The sequence below is a fragment of the Cricetulus griseus genome, chromosome 2 (assembly GCF_003668045.3).
Source record: "Cricetulus griseus strain 17A/GY chromosome 2, alternate assembly CriGri-PICRH-1.0, whole genome shotgun sequence".
Taxonomy (NCBI): domain Eukaryota; kingdom Metazoa; phylum Chordata; class Mammalia; order Rodentia; family Cricetidae; genus Cricetulus; species Cricetulus griseus.
Genome location: NC_048595.1, coordinates 342,960,711 through 342,976,610, shown reverse-complemented (window position 1 = coordinate 342,976,610; position 15,900 = coordinate 342,960,711). Strand labels below are relative to the sequence as shown.

The following is a 15,900-nucleotide window of genomic DNA, read 5'->3' as shown; positions in this document are numbered from 1 at the left end:
CCCAGGGCTACCATTAACTAATAAAGAAAGCACTATCAGTTCTTGCAAGGAAGAAAATAAGGCATGGAGCATAGACAATGTAGTGATCTTGGTATTAGATAGTGTTAAGGACTGCTTATCATTCAGGTAGACAACCTAGATACATGTGAGTGTGTGTGTGTGTGTGTGTGTGTGTGTGTGTGTGTGTGTGTGTGTGTGTGAAGAGCTTACCAGATATAAAATTTCAGCTTCTCAATATATAATCTTTTAACTCAACACTTTATGCATGGATTTAAATAGCAGACATCAATGACAACTCAAACGAAATGGAAGAAGTGCCAAGGTTGTTCCGTAATCAGGTGAGGGAGGTTCTTGAAGGAGACAGAGATTAAAGGAACCTCTCTGTGGTAGTGTGATCTAAGCCTGGTCTAGAAAGAAGTATTGATTTTATGAGTGAAGAAGTATAGAAGTTACCTTAGACACAAAGGATAATGTGATCTAACTGGATCTGAGCAGAGACTGGCATAGTAACATTGAAGGTCTGCGTAAAGCAATTGGGTCACATAAAATGCTGAAAAAAGTAAGAGAGAGACTGGAAACAAAAACAAAAAACTGAGTGGCTAATGCACGGCAGAAGTCATACAATTGCAGTGGAAATGGAAAGAAAGAAAATTTAGTGGACGTATTCCCAAACGGGAATAGAAAGACACTTTGAAGTTATGACCAGGATATGGGAAATGTAAACTATCAATACACAGACCCCTCCAAAGTATAGCCAATGAAAGTAACTTCCAAGTGATTTTCACACTCCAAATATTAAAACATAGCTAGCACCCCTACTATGCTGAGTTTCATTAGGTATGATAACATTAGCATATACTTTATCACATATGAAAATGAAAATGGCAAAAGGATGAGATTAACAGAAATGCAAGAATAAATCTAGTATTTTCTCCAGACTGTGTCTTCTCTACCCTATATTTTGGAGACCACCGGGTATAGAGTAGAACCATATTGTTTCAGTCCTTGGCTTTAAGAGGAGCTGTTACATCTTTGCATAATATGCTGAGGATTTTCATTATATGTAAATGTATTTTTGTTTGTTTGTTTGTAGGCTGGTCTGTGGTTTACAGGAGATGAAGATGCAAAAATTCCAGAAAATCCCCTTGAGCCCATGCCATTCAATAGGCAAGAACATCTTATAGAGGTAATTTGTAAGTTTCTTTTTATTGCTATTATTGATTTTTTTTTGAGGTGATTATCATTCTGTAACTCAGAATGTGCATCAATCCTGGTCTAGCTTTAACCTTCAAACTACTGGGCTTACAGATGGGAACTACCATATGCATGTCAATCAGATAATTTTTATGCAGTAAGTGGCAATGTTATTTTCTTACTGTTCTTCCACTCGAGTTACAGAATTTTCCCTGATTCTGCCCTTGCTTCTTAGATTCGTTGTTGCTTCCCCAAAGTTCAAGCTTTAATATTTGTTCAAAGAACTGTTCCTCATAGAGAAATTCTAGGGAAAGAGACAGAGGCCAAAATCTTCTGTTACCTATGTGATTATTGGGTACTTTCCATGGATTCTCTTGCGTTTCAGTTGGGGTTTTTTTGTTGTTGTTGTTTTTCCCATCTATCTAATAAACCATTCTCCTAGTTATAAAACTCATAAGCATTCTTCCAATTCTATAATTGAGGCAAGATTCTATCATTTTACAAATATTTGCTTTATCTGCTTCCTTTGGTTTTGTTAAACACAAAAAGATTTATATGTAATATTATCCATGTCCATAAGTAGCTTGCTATCCTCACTATGACATCATTAACAGTGTTATAATCAACTGCTATCTCTGAGGCCACAATAGATGCAAACCCTTAAAAATCTGTAGGTCACTCTGACATCTCTATAAATGATTGAGTATATACATAAAAATATACTCAAATGTAGCCACATTCAGCAATATAGCAGGAAAATCTAAGTTGTAGATTTTTAACACCACAGCAAAGTCTGTATAGTATATTGATGATTCAGTTTCTAGTTAGTCATAAGCTCGAAACTGAAGTACAAAATTGATTATGACTCCTTTATAGCATTTAAGTGAGCAAGTCCCTTCAATTGAATTCAGTTTTTAAAATATTTTCCTTTAATTTTGATATCATAATTATACCATTTTCTCATTCCCTTTCCTCTTTCCCAACCCTCCCATACATCCATCCTTGATCTCTTTCAAATTCATAGCCTCTTTTTTGTATTAATTGTTGATATGTAGATATATTCCTAAATATAACCTGCCCAGTCTGCATAACATTATGTTTTCAGGGCTGATCATTTGGTTTTGGATAACCAATTGGTGTGCTCTTTCCTGGGATAGGTCATTTCTCCCACTCTGAGCATTCCTTAGTTGCCTGTAGTTCAACTCTGTGTGGAGTTGAAGCCACATGGTCTTTCCCTCATTTCTGCTCCATGCTAGCAGGAGAGGAGAAGGAGGAGGAGGAGTCATGTGGTTATCAACAGGGTCCAAGATATGTGGTTGGATTCAGGATTAATCATTGTTTGTTGATGCTTTGAATGTGAACAGGTGGATTAAGATAAATTGTCCCACAAGTCATTTCTTTCTTTGGGACAATGATATCACTATGTAGTCCTAGCTGGCCTGGAACTTGCTATGTAGATGAGGGTGACCTTGAAGTCACAGACATTTGCCTTCCTGTTCATCCTGAGTGCTAGGATTCAAAGCATGTGTCAACACACTTGTTTCTCATATAAAGCCCTTGGAAGGTGGTTTCCACATGACCTTATTAACACATTTTCCAATAACATGAACAGGTTCCTCATACTTGGGGAGAATGCTGCTGCTTGGTCATGATGTGACATGAAAACTATTTTTAGAAATGCCAGTCCAGGATGGTGTTTGTAGCTTTTTATTCAGCAGTGGAACTTAGAAACATAGAACATGTATCTGTGACTTCAGGTACATAGAAAGGTGTGCCCTAACATTCTGGAAGAAAATTCATGGAGGAAAAGAGGCAGACTGGGGAATCTGAGGAAGAGATTTTACATGAACCAAGATGGCTGAGCTGACATGTAGGTGTGTGCACATGCTGTGTGGTGTCCACAGAATAGAAAAGATGATCTGAGTGTTGTTTACACACACACACACACACACACACACACACACACACACACACACACACACACACAGGGATTCTCAGCACCACTCCTAACATCTCAGTGATGGTGAAATGCAACTAAACACTACATGCTGCTCCCAAACTGTGAGTTCCTCACAATATTACTTCGATACTATATACTACAAGTTTTTTTTTCCTTCCTTTTTTCCTTTAAGTCACTTTTTACTCTTTGACAAATATGTACTGAATATTAGACTTTTCAGCCCTTATTACCCTGCCTCCTTTTCCTCTCTTCTCCTATTGACACCCTTTTTCTTCCAACAAGTCATCCTCTTACCTCCTACTTTTATGTCTGGATTTAAATAGGGTTGTCTGTGTGCGCATGGGTGGGAAGACTTTTACTGGGGCTTGGGCAATTTATGTAAGTATACCAATGAAGAACTGCCATGCTTCTCCCATCACCATTAAGTGACGAACTGTCAATAAGTCCTAAGGAGAGGGGCAGGGACTCATGAGACCTTACCCCTTCCTTCTACAGTGAAATGTTGATGGGTCCAATCTTGTGCAGGTTTTGTGCAGGTAACCACAGAGGCAGTAAGTTCAGGAATATGTCAGTGTCATGTGTCATGTCCAGCACTGTTCCATAGCAAAATTAACTCCTCATGAGCGGGTGTCATAGTAATTGTTTTTAAAGACTTAAAAAGCCCGTGCCTAGTGCTTTGAGGTACTCAGTAAGCATTTGTTGAATGGCTGAAGCAATGAATCTGTGTTATTTTGTGTCATGCAGCAATTGCCAAGAGTTAGTGAGTGGCCTGATATAATACCCACTGCTGCCTCACACTTCAGTAAATCTAGCTATGGCTTACCAGGATTCTCTGTTCCTCATTGCCTTGTCTGCCTCCTCACAACCTCAGTGAACCTATTTAATCTTTAGCTAAAAATTGTGTGTGACAGTTCTTCTTCAGGCTGTTTGCTGACTATGAGAAGGATCCACCCCAGCTTGACTACACTCAGATGTTGCTGTATTTTGCATGCCACCCAGACCCTCTGGAAGGTGTCTACAGAGCCCTCAGTGTGGCTGTGGGAACTCACATCTTCCGGCAGGTGGAAACTCCTATGCTGACTGCAGAAAAGGTAACTACATGGCACAAATGCAACAACTCTGGATTCTGGGGGAAAGCAAGGACACCAGAAGAATCAAAAGTCGTGAAAGCAGGGGCTCACTTCTTTCCTTCACTGTATTTTCCAGGTCTTCAGCACAATGTTTCACATGTACCAAGTCTCCCAGTAAACTTTCCTCAATTGCATTAAAATTGGAGAACTCAAATTCCTCCAAACACATTTGTAGTAAAATTAACATCTGTTCAAAGTCTCTTAGTGGGGTTTGAAGTTTGCTTGAAAAGAAGACTAGACTGTGTTTTACAAGAAATACCAATCATGATAAACAAAAAGGAAGTAGGTTATTAACTTGACCCAAGTGTTTTAAAGAGTATTGAAAAATGTATCTGAAGCAAATTTATCTGACCTTGGACACAACCCTTATGAATATGACTTTTGATACCATTTCAGCCTCAAAACCACAGACATTTGCACCACTTTCCTCAAAAGGCACAGAAGCATTCTAGCTAATTTGGAAGCCACCATACATTCCCCCATGATTTCTGAGAGATGGGTACCCTGGCATTTTCATACCGAAAGTCTCCCCATTGTGGGCACAGTGGCAGGGGGTTGTTGTCCAGACCCCTCGGGGTCCCAGCCATTCTTGTTTCCTTTCCACATATGTTTGTCAATAGTAGAGATGATCAGGGAGAAATGGGAGAATTTCTTGACAGCATTCACTGGGGGAAGAGATAAGCTGTATTATATTTGAAACCACAGTTTGGCAATAAGAACCAGGTCAGGGTGAGGACAGACTGGTACCCAATAAGCTAAAAAGGGGATCTCTAAATACATATGCTTCAGTTAATGATTTGACACTTACACAGTAGGAAATGTGCAAGCAAGGAGTATTGGTCTTTTCTACAATAGAAAACTTGATAATTTTCCCACCGAAGTAACTTAGGTGTGGCCTTCTGTCCTGAGAATAGCATCTGTCACTTTCACAGTGATGTCTCTATATTCCAGTATAGATTGTGCTTCCTTCAAACTAATGCTGGACTTATGACTAATTCTGAATTGCAGTCTGCTCTGAGGTCTCAGTGAAATGTCTGTCAGAGAATTTCCCTGAGCTCAAGTGGTAGCTGACCTTCTCTATCCCACCTGCCCCCTCTGATACCCATCTTGTTCACACAGAAGGTGACAATTTCTTTGAAGTAATCTTCTACTTGGACTCAGAAGACTGCATGGGAGGGAGGGGAATGTTGGTGAGCAGTGGGCAATTGTCTTGCTCTGCGTTTCCAAAATTAGGGCCAGATCTGGAAAAGTGTTTTCTCTCTTGAACAGACTCCATCTAATTGTCCGATCTATGCTCTAAGAAATGAACTAATGGCAGAACAAACTGGGAGGTAACTGAAGCTAAAGAATATATAAAACATTTTTTTAAAAAAAACTAGAAAGCTATATGTATATATTTTTAATTGAAAATAGATTTTAATACCATATATTCTGATGCGGCTTTCCTTCTCCCAACTCCTCTGAGATCCTCCCCACCACCTCACTTACCCAAATCCACACCCTCTCTTTCTCTTCCCCATTTTCCTGGCTTAGCACATCTGGGGACCAAGGGTTGTAGGGAAAGCATAGCTCAGTCCTGCTCTTTGAAAGATGAAGTCATTGAAAGAGTACAGTCACCTGTCTTGGATATTCTCAGGATCTCGCTGGCTGCTCTTTTGATCACAGACTAAAACAGAGTAAGGAGTTGTAACAATTCATGCAGGGCTTTTTCATGCAGGGCATTGTCTGTCCATGGGACCAGTTATCCCCATCTGGAGTCTAATCAAGTCAGTCTCCTGTCCTCCAAAGTAGCTGCACACAGCCAGTGCTCAGTGTTTGTGAATAGAGCTAGAAAGAAGCCAGGTGCTAGTGTTAGAAATGGAGTCTCAGCTATAGGAGCAAAAAGGCAATGAAAGGGACAAGTAATTTTACCTAGATCGAGAAAGTCCAAAGAATGAGAGGCTGTGCCAAAGCCATTTCTATAGCAACATTCACCCGCTGTGGTGGGTGGCACCATGCTACCTAGACTAGGTGGCCTACATCCCTGATGTCCCTGACTCTCTCAATCACTGCCTCATGTTAGTGTTCCCACCCAGGAAGGTAGCTCCATCGGAGATCTGCTCTCCAGAGCTCTCTTAAAGCACAAGGATGTTGTTTAGGAACTAAACTATTATGCAGCAAAAACCAAAGATGGCTGTGGAGGTCGGGGCATGTCTCTCTCCAGCCTTCAGGGACTGCTCCAGATGTGGAATGGACTCTAAGTGCTTCAGAAACACAAGAATTGCCTGCCTCACTCACTCCCACTCACTCCTGAATAAAGTTTTATCCCCAGTCGTGCCCTCTCCATTCCTGATTCCTTTCCAGCTGTGTTCTCGTTTCCTGGGCAACCTCATCCCAGGAGTCTGCAAAGACCTCACTCAGTAATAATACCTCCAGCCAACGTCTATGCACCCTCAAGGCATTCATCTCTGCTTTTACCTTCTGCCTTTGCTATTATGACAACTGGAAATCCTGCCCCATATTTTATTCTTCCGTCTGTACCTTTACTGCCATGATGCTTTAATCCAAATATGGCCCAGACCCTTTGTGGAAAGCCAGGGCTTCTTAGGTAATTTTTTTAAAAGTTCATGAGCAAAGCATTTATCAAGAATGCACTAGTTTTGGTGGGCTTGATCCTTAAGTAAGTGAAGTTTGGGGAAAATGGCTAATTCTGGAATCCCTGTGGTATGAGACTGTGATGTTAGACTTCAGTAAATTGTTAGTTTGCAGCTCGAGCATCGTTGAGGTCTTATTAAAACCCCCTTGGCAGCATATTTGAGACCCTGAAGTTCAAAGCCCATATACCTCACTCGCTCTTTCATTTGGGGCTTCCATTCTCAGCACCAACATTATTTTCTGTTAGGAGATTAGGCCATAGCTGAGTGAATACCAGAAATGCACGGTCAGAAGTTGCACAAGCATCATTTCAGGAACACACTTACTGAAAGGCTTGGAGGTCAGTCTCTTGAGAGTCAAGGCAGTGTAACACAGGGCTGGAGGATGCCCCCACTCTCTGTCTATACAGCATGGATCTCTCTGTTCTGATACCACCGCAAACTATTCAGAAGCCCTGGCTATTCTTCTCACTACCATCTTGGTTTCTCTCTCCAACACCTGCTAGAGTGAACCCTTTTTCTTGAATATGTCTTTTATGCTTATGCCTCTCAGAACGCCCAGGCTGTCCCTTCCATCCTTCCCTCTCCTACCTTTGGGCCATAATGTGCATTCCTAGTCTGCATGACAAAAAAAACAGAAACATTTTTTTAAAGCCTCTGAGATTAGTAAGTGAAGGGTTGTTTTGCCTAGAATTTTGGATAGTTAAGTTGTTACATATTGAATTAAAAATTATTTGTTAAATGTTAAAAGGGAAGTACAGTCCCTCTCTATGCAAATGGTGACAAGGAGGCTAGGTTTTCCCAGCTTTAAAACTGCCTGCTCAGTGAGTAAACTAATGATTTGCTCACCCACAGGTGGGTTCTGCCTTTACACTGTTGGCATGTGCCTGTGTTGCCTTCCACACAAACATCCACTGGCTCTGCACCCACTCAGCAAGACATTTTATGTCCTATCTGTATTCATCTCACTCTAGCAAATGCTTTGCTGACCTAGAAACCTACGGGTGAGTAACTGACGAAGCAATCACCAAGGGCCCAAGGCCAAGAAACAAACACCTACTTCTGAATTCAACGGCATGGCTTTTAATCATTGTGAGTGGGCAAGAGGTGAAGAAATACATATTTTAATAAGTGTGGAAATATATATATGCTCACCCAATATTCCACTGCAATAAACCCTTTTTCAAAACTTAATTAAATTCTCTATTTAGCAAAAGATGTAAACCCCCAGCAAAAGCAAGATGACCTCCCCAAACTAAATCAGTTATGCCTCATTTTTTCAACTCTGCTAACAGTCCCCTCCAAAATGGGGACTACCAAAAGGCTTGATTTATTGCCATCATTATGTCGTGTATGGCGCATCACATTTATTTAGAAAGCGCTTAACAATTAATGAATAAACTGAATTGAGCATTTAAAGACATAAGCACTCTCTAAAATTATCAGTTCCCCATCCCTAGTGGTAAAGGAAAATCAGAATCCATGTGTTCTCAGATGTCTTCTCTATGCTGATTAAGTAAATATTATTTTATTATTAGAAAATAAGCATGTGGCCCTATGCATACAAATTTACTGCAAAAATTTTGAATCATGAGGAAATCACTGGATTTACCCCCACTGTTAAGTATTGTTGATATTTTAATACAATGCTTCCTTTATTTTATTGATAAGTGGTCACATAACAAGATGATTCTAGTGTATCTATTACTATGTTTTCTGGGATTTTTATGAACTTACTCTGTGAATGCGTTCATGTTAGATTGGGCATCCTTCCAAATTGTTATTTTTACAACAGTATTGTGTCCCATCTCACAGCCATAATTTGTGTCTTCTTTCCCCTACTTTTGGGATTATAAATCATCTATTTTTATTATAACACTGAATTAACTCCTGAATTCAAACTTTTTGTCCATAAATATTCAGGATCATTCCTAATCTATAACTATGAAGTCAGGAGACACAATTGCCTTAATGACTTTCATTATATATTGTTATTATTTCATTATATATTGTTATATTTCAATATATATTGTTGTTTCAGAAGAAGTTATATATAAAATAAGAGCATCCAAATTCAGGTATCTTGACTAAATTTTGAAAAGCATCAATGATAATCCCAACCTGACATGGGAAATTATTTTGCCATAATAGCTGAAATCAATTTCAAACAGCAATCCTGTCCTCTATCTATAGACGCTGGGAACAAATTAAACTGATTTATATTTCTTTGTACCTTTATGAAGAATTTTATGTACCTGGTCACATAGTAAGCATGAGGGTTGGTTGATATGAATGGGACACATCACACACTGGACCTCTGGACACTATATGCTGAACTTCTCTAAGATTTTGACACTGGTTTTGAATTTAGCCAGTGCAGTTTGTTAGTGAATTTGTGATAAGTGCTGGCCCTCCTTTACAGTTCTTGTGTGGTGGACAGGTTGGTAGAATATTTCTATTGCTGGAAGCACTTCAGTTTGGCTTAGTGTTGTCATCTTTTGATTTGATTTATCAGACCTCCATCTCCACTGTCAGTCCCAATGATGACTTTCCCGAAACCGAGGAAAATGTGACTAGAGAGGAGCGGGAACTGAAAGAGGAGAAAGATGAGAGGGACCAAAAGGAAGAAGAAATCCCTGAAAATGCAAACACCGAAAAGATTTCCATGGAAACACTGCTCAAAGTGTTTGGAGGAGGAAATGAAGTACTGGATGCTAATAGATTTGCCAGCTACCTGAAGATAGAGAATATTTATGCAGAGGTTGGTAACATGGAATTGTTTCAAAAACATATTGTGTTGTGGAGCACTTATGGTGAATTAATTTATTATGTGAATCTGCTTTAAAATAACTTCAAGATTGCAAAGTAAATTAACTTCACATTTGTTCTTCTTTAAAGAACTTCATAAAGACTTTTCAAGACCTGGATGCCAAGAACCTGGAGCCAATTGAAATTAATATTCTCTTGAAGCATCCTTATATGCAGGACCTGATTGCAAATTATTCAGACTATAAACTTCCTGTGAGTATGAATCAAAATTTTCCTAATTTGGGTGGTCCCAGCTAAGGGCATGCTACACATTGCTACTGTGATCTATTAAAGGAGCAGAACCAGCTGGACTTGCCCAGAGCAGTCAGCTTGTAATGCCCAAGGGCAGAACACTAATGCCCGCCCAGGTGAGACAATCCTCAGTATTGTGGATTTACAACCTCAGTACATGGTGCTACCTTGGGTGTACAGCAGAGGGCTGTTGGTGGGTTATAGCTAAAGCCAGGTATGTGGACTACTAGGGATATGAGTTGTTTTAGCCAAATAATGATTCTTATCTACAATAGAAAAGTGTAGAGCAGTGGTTCTCGACCTTCCTAATTCTGGGACTTTGTTCCTTGTGTTGTGGTGACCCCCCCAACCACAAAATCATTTTTGTTGCTATTTCATAACTGTAATGTTGCTTCTGTTATGAATTATAATGTAAGTATCTATGTTTTCCGGTGGCCTTTTTGGTGTTGCAACTCACAGATTGAGAATTGCTGGTATAGAGAATAGGACTCCTCCTGCCAAAAAGGACTAACCAAGGCTATGGTCTCCAGTCAAGTGCTGGTATAATCACCATTTTCAAATCATGGTTTATATCGCCAATGTAGTAATATGAGAGTGGATTAGCTTGCTTTCTATTGCTGACAAGGCACCCTGACCAAAAGCACCTGGGGAAGAAAGGGTTTATTTGGTTTGGAGATTAGAGTTTCATCATCAGAGAAGAAGCCATGACAGGAACTCAATATAGGAACCTGGAGGCAGGAACCGAACAGAAGCAATAGAGAGACAAATGCTGGCTTGTTTCTTGTGGCCTACTCAGCTTGTCTTTTTATACAACCCAGTACTGCCTGGCCCCAGGAGGTACCTGGTTGTCCTGTCTATATTTCTGTGCAAAATGCTTCAGTAAAGATAAGCTGACATCATACACATAAAACCCATAATGGCTGCTATGAATTTTGTTCAATATTGAGCTTCTACCATTGAGTTCAGTAGCAGAAGCTCCTGGGGGGGCAGGGGAGGGGAAAAGATGAGTAACAAACTCAGCTGCTGCCGGCACAAAAATTCCACTTATGCTTACAATATAATTTTTGCATGTAAAATTGCAAAAGACTTACATAATGTTAAACAAAGTGCGAAATGATAGATATTCAAACTTGTGTGTACGAGAAGCATAGAGGGAATAAGCTCTACACAGAAAGTAGAGATGATTGAGGTTTTTGGAAGGGAGAGGAACACAAACATCTGCATATGTTTTCCTCTTGAGATGGGGTGGTAGGGACATCCAAAATGGAAGGCTTGGGCCAAAGTATAGAAGCAAGACTGCGTGGAAGAGCAGGATCCAACCCCTTGAAAGGCTGTCTGCAAAAGATATAGGGTGATCCCATTGATTTAGTGAGAGTAATTAAAACTAAAAAGAATGAAAGCAAAATTTAAATAGAATTTGATTTAAAAAACAATTGAGCAATCAATAGCCTTCTGATTATGGGAGTGTGTTATTACATTTTTCCTCTCTAAACATTTCCATATCACCTAACCATATCATGTTACTGTGTCTTTCTTTTTAAATAGGGTGATTTCAGTAGCTGATCATTTAGAGACCATCTCACCCCACATGATCTGTTCCAAATATAAGGGGCGAGGCCTTGTCTGATCTAGTAAAATAATTACTAAATCTCTCAGAATCATGCATAATAGAATTCACTTTCTATTACCCAGAATAAGTAAGAGCATAAAAATGACAGCCCAATTATTTCCTCCCTTAATGGGAAGACAACCACTTGCAAAGCCTGGGCAGCTCCACAGCACTTTACACTGGCCAAGGCAAGATTTTGATCAGGTTCCTGCCTGAAAATAGAAGCCTTGAAATGACCAGCTTGGAGAGGCAGCCTCGAAGACCTGCAAGATCCCCAGGGAAATCCAGAGGCTGCAGAATTCTTCTAAATGGCATATTTCTCCCATTTTGGAAAGTGTTTATTTCCTATAGGGTAGCGTCTAGTGATAGTAACACTATGAGATATTCTGAACCGGAGGACAGAAGCTGAGTGACTCCCACATAGAAAGGACTGCAAAGCAAGGAAGATGTGGTACTGCTGGTTGTGACAAGAAGGTATGACTTCCATAGCTCCTCTTTATGCAGGAGTGTAGCAACACATCAAAGATTCCAAGCCACCACTGTACTTAGCTGTTTTATTACTCTACTCTTTTGAGGGGCCCCACTACCCAGCTCGCAAATAAACCACACAGAGGCTTATTATTACTTAAGAGTGCCTGGCCTTAGCTTGGCTTGTTTCTTGCCAGATTTTCTTAATTATCCCATCTACCTTTTGCCTCTGGACTTTTACCTTTCTGTGTTTCTGCACATCTTTCTTTACTTCTTAACTCTGTGGATTGCTGTGTAGCTGGGACCTGAAGTCCTCCTCCTCCCCCTCTCTTTCCTTGATCCCTCTTTTTCTCTTTCTATTTTTTCTCTCTGCCAGCCAGCCAAACCTACCCTGTCTCTGCTGCCGTTCATCTCTTTACTAGACCACTCAGGTGTTTTAGACAGCCAAAGTAGCACAGCTTTACAGAGGTAAACAAATGCATCATTAAACAAATATTCCACAGTATAAACAAAATGTAACAAATTTTCAACACACCCCCTCCTCCCAACCATCCTGCAGTTAAACAGACTCCTAGTGCCAGTATCACTTCACACAGTAAAAAGCTAGTTCATTTCTCCATTAGCTAGTAAGCTATTAGTGAGTTAACTCAGTGGCAGAATGCTTCTTTAAAAGTCTGAGTCAGAGCCTTAAACTCTTACTTTCCTTCCCTTTCACATCTCCTCTGTGTGGCTGACCCTAGTAATCAAAAGACAAGGTGAGAAACTATGTGATTCTCACTGATAAGACTTTATCAGCAAGAGTTGTGCCAATGACCTGGAAAGCCTAAAACAGGTAGTTGAGATCAAAGGGAGGACTCTTTCCATTAAGGCATATCATTCCTATGTTTGCTAACCAAATGAAGGAAGGAAAGAAGTTAGGAAGTGAAGGAGGGAGGGAGGGAGACAGAGGAGGAGGAAAGGAGAGAGGCAGAAAGTGAGGAAGGTAGAAAGGAAGGAAAGGGAGAAAAGCAAAAGCAAATAAACACTGCAGACTTGGGGTGCTTTCATGCCTATACTGTTAGTTTTTGCTCCAGATATCCATGTACAAGTAAATAGATCACATTTTTAAATGAACCTTAACCGCAGTGATGTTATTTGAAGATCGTTCGAGATAAGTAGAGCAAAACCTAGAGTGTGGTTTTTCAATGTTAAAAAGTTGTTTGCTATTATAAACAGTGGGAAGATAGAGACTGTTGCTTAACAGATCTGTGTTTACAAGGTCTATGTTTACAAGCCACGGCATTTAAAAATATATGTGTTTTAAAAAATGGATTATATGCACTGAGTTATACACCTTACTTTTGCTCCTGTTTTAAGGTGGACTGGCTCTGTGCTTGTTTAAGGCAGACGGGCTCAGTGCTTGTGAGAGGAAATCATAGAATTCCTGGAAATATGTGGTGCAGGACATGTGAGCTCACAGTGTCCTGTGTTCCACAACTGCAACATTGAGATAACTCATACCTTCCTCATGGGGCTTTTGTATGGATGAAGTGAGTTGACATACACAAAGTGCTGACCTCAGTTCCTGGCAGATAAATCTAAACACCAGTACTGACACGGGATCTAGAAGTCTCAGTGCCGAAGCAATCTTGCAATTGAAATGAAACGTGTAAAGTGATGGGTAGATGGTCAGGCAGATGGCTTACCTTTTGTCTCCTTGGCTAGAAACAAAATTTTCCTTGGAAAAGAGCCAAGGGACTAACTGAAGTCCCAGGAAGGGTCAGTGGAAATTCCAGATTTTGGTGCTGGATTTTATAGATTTGCTTCTCTAGACCTTGTATAAATAAAATATGTTCAAAATACTCTTAAATGAGTAAGAAAAAATGATTTGGGTAAATGTTAAAAAGTCATTGCTGTGGAGCAATTTCTTGTGACAAAAACATTGACAAATATAAATGGATAAACTATTTTTCCCCAGGAACAACTTAACCCAAGCCATTTCTTATAGTGAGCACACGCCAAATGTGGAAATCTTCCCAAAGGAAGCACAGTGGGAAACAGGAACAACTGTTTCGGTGTTAACAATCAAAGTGTCTTATAGACAGATGAAGATCGACTACGTGCAACAGTAACCAACTGGAAAGTTATTTTCATCCCTCTCTGTCTCCAGGGCATCAAATTTGAAAATACTCTCTGATCTTACTTTTATCTTTATTTCAGCATACCACACCTGCTTCTTCCATGTTTGTTTGCAGAACACCTGTGCCTAGCATCTGACACCATCAGTCCTTGCTCCAGTCACCGCCACTGATAACTATGGCCCCTTCTCATCTTGAATTTAGGCAGTGCTGGTTGGCCCATGCTGAGGAGTGTCAATCACAGAACTCATGCCTTAGTTGCCAGATTAACAAAGGTCAACTAGCATAAATGCCTGACATCTAGAACTGCTGCAAGTGGGCCCTAGCGATCAATGGGAGCTGGGGGTTCTTTTTTACTTTGCTTACTCAGGGCTGACCTCTGTCTTTAAGGAGATAGGTGTTTTGAAGGAACAGGGTCCCTCAAGGGAATGATTCAGTATGCTTCCTGGCAGTGACTGACACAATGACAGATATGGAAGCCAAGTTAGACAGTGAAATAGTTTATTTCTTCGTGTGTAATATGACAATAAGCTGAAAACTGTGGAAATCAGCTCTGGAGAAAAGAAACTTACATTCTTAAAGCACTTTCTTAAATTGTAAAAAAGATTTAAAGGTAAAACTACCATCACTATGCAATTTTTGTGTTTTGTATATATGATAGTACTCATTCTACATATAAATGTTTACATTTATTTTGAAAAAAATCTGTGTTTTAAGACATTAAATTGCTAGAACATCACTACCTCTGATAGAAAAGAAAAAAATGAAGTGGGGAAGTCCCAGAAAAAAAAAAAACTACCATTCAAAGTTTCTATATTTCAATTTCTATGTAGATGTGATTAACTTGGCATTATAATTTTTCTTTAATAGAGTATGAATACTGTTTTATTCATTTATAGGAAAATAATCTTTTGGTTTACACACAATAGGACAGAGTTGAGTAATTGCTTTTATAAATGTTAGTTAACATGACAACTCTATTACAGGATTAGAAAGGAGAATTTCTAAAACCCTTAGATATCATTCTAGAGGTATAACTATGTGGTTTCAGAACAGAATTTACACTAAAGGGGGAACATTTTTCTCAAAGGAAACAAGAGAAAAGAGTAAATGAATAGCAACTGACTGTTTAATCACTGCCAATTCCAAGATGTCCGTCAGTCATAAATTCTTTATTTTCACTCTTAATTTCTCTTTGATTTTTCTCTCTTAGGATATTAAAATGATTATTCAAAGGAGTGAACATGCACAAGGCAGTGATGGAGAAAGGTCACCCTCAAGACTTACAGAGGAAAAGAAATGAAGGCTATGTTTTTTATAATGTAGAATAAATCTTCATAATCAAACTGACCATTGTGTTTGCCGTGTGCATTGTTATTATAGGTGTAGCTGTGATTCCCTCTCAGTTGAAAGGTTGAAAGTGAAACTTCCTCATATCAGAAAACTTTGAATTATAAACCTTAAAAAGGAGAGAAAAATCTCAAAGACATAAAGATGAACTTTTAAGTGATTCTGGAAATAGAAATGACTAACAGTCAATATACTCAAAGTAAATGCACTCATAAGCCACAAAGACTCCCACAAGTATTACATTAAAGGAATATATTGAAAATCCTTCCAAAACTCCACAGCAGAGCAGAGCAGAGCTTTTCTTCTATTTTACAGTTCTTGCTTTATATATTGTAAAACTTGAACATTCATCTTAGTAGCTGAGAAGAAAGGTTCTTCA

At 39.4% G+C, this 15,900-nt stretch overlaps 1 protein-coding gene across 1 annotated transcript in view; it reads left to right on the top strand.

The window, feature by feature from the left end:
• The window catches only part of Spef2 (sperm flagellar 2), a 159,839-nt gene extending 144,365 nt beyond the window's left edge, over positions 1 to 15,474 (top strand). The window contains exons 33-37 of the mRNA XM_027401298.2: positions 1,094 to 1,186; positions 4,066 to 4,245; positions 9,433 to 9,678; positions 9,816 to 9,938; positions 15,385 to 15,474. Coding sequence (XP_027257099.1) covers positions 1,094 to 1,186; positions 4,066 to 4,245; positions 9,433 to 9,678; positions 9,816 to 9,938; positions 15,385 to 15,474 — 732 coding nt within the window. The remainder of the gene's footprint in view (positions 1 to 1,093; positions 1,187 to 4,065; positions 4,246 to 9,432; positions 9,679 to 9,815; positions 9,939 to 15,384) is intronic.
• The last annotated feature ends 426 nt before the right edge of the window (positions 15,475 to 15,900 follow it).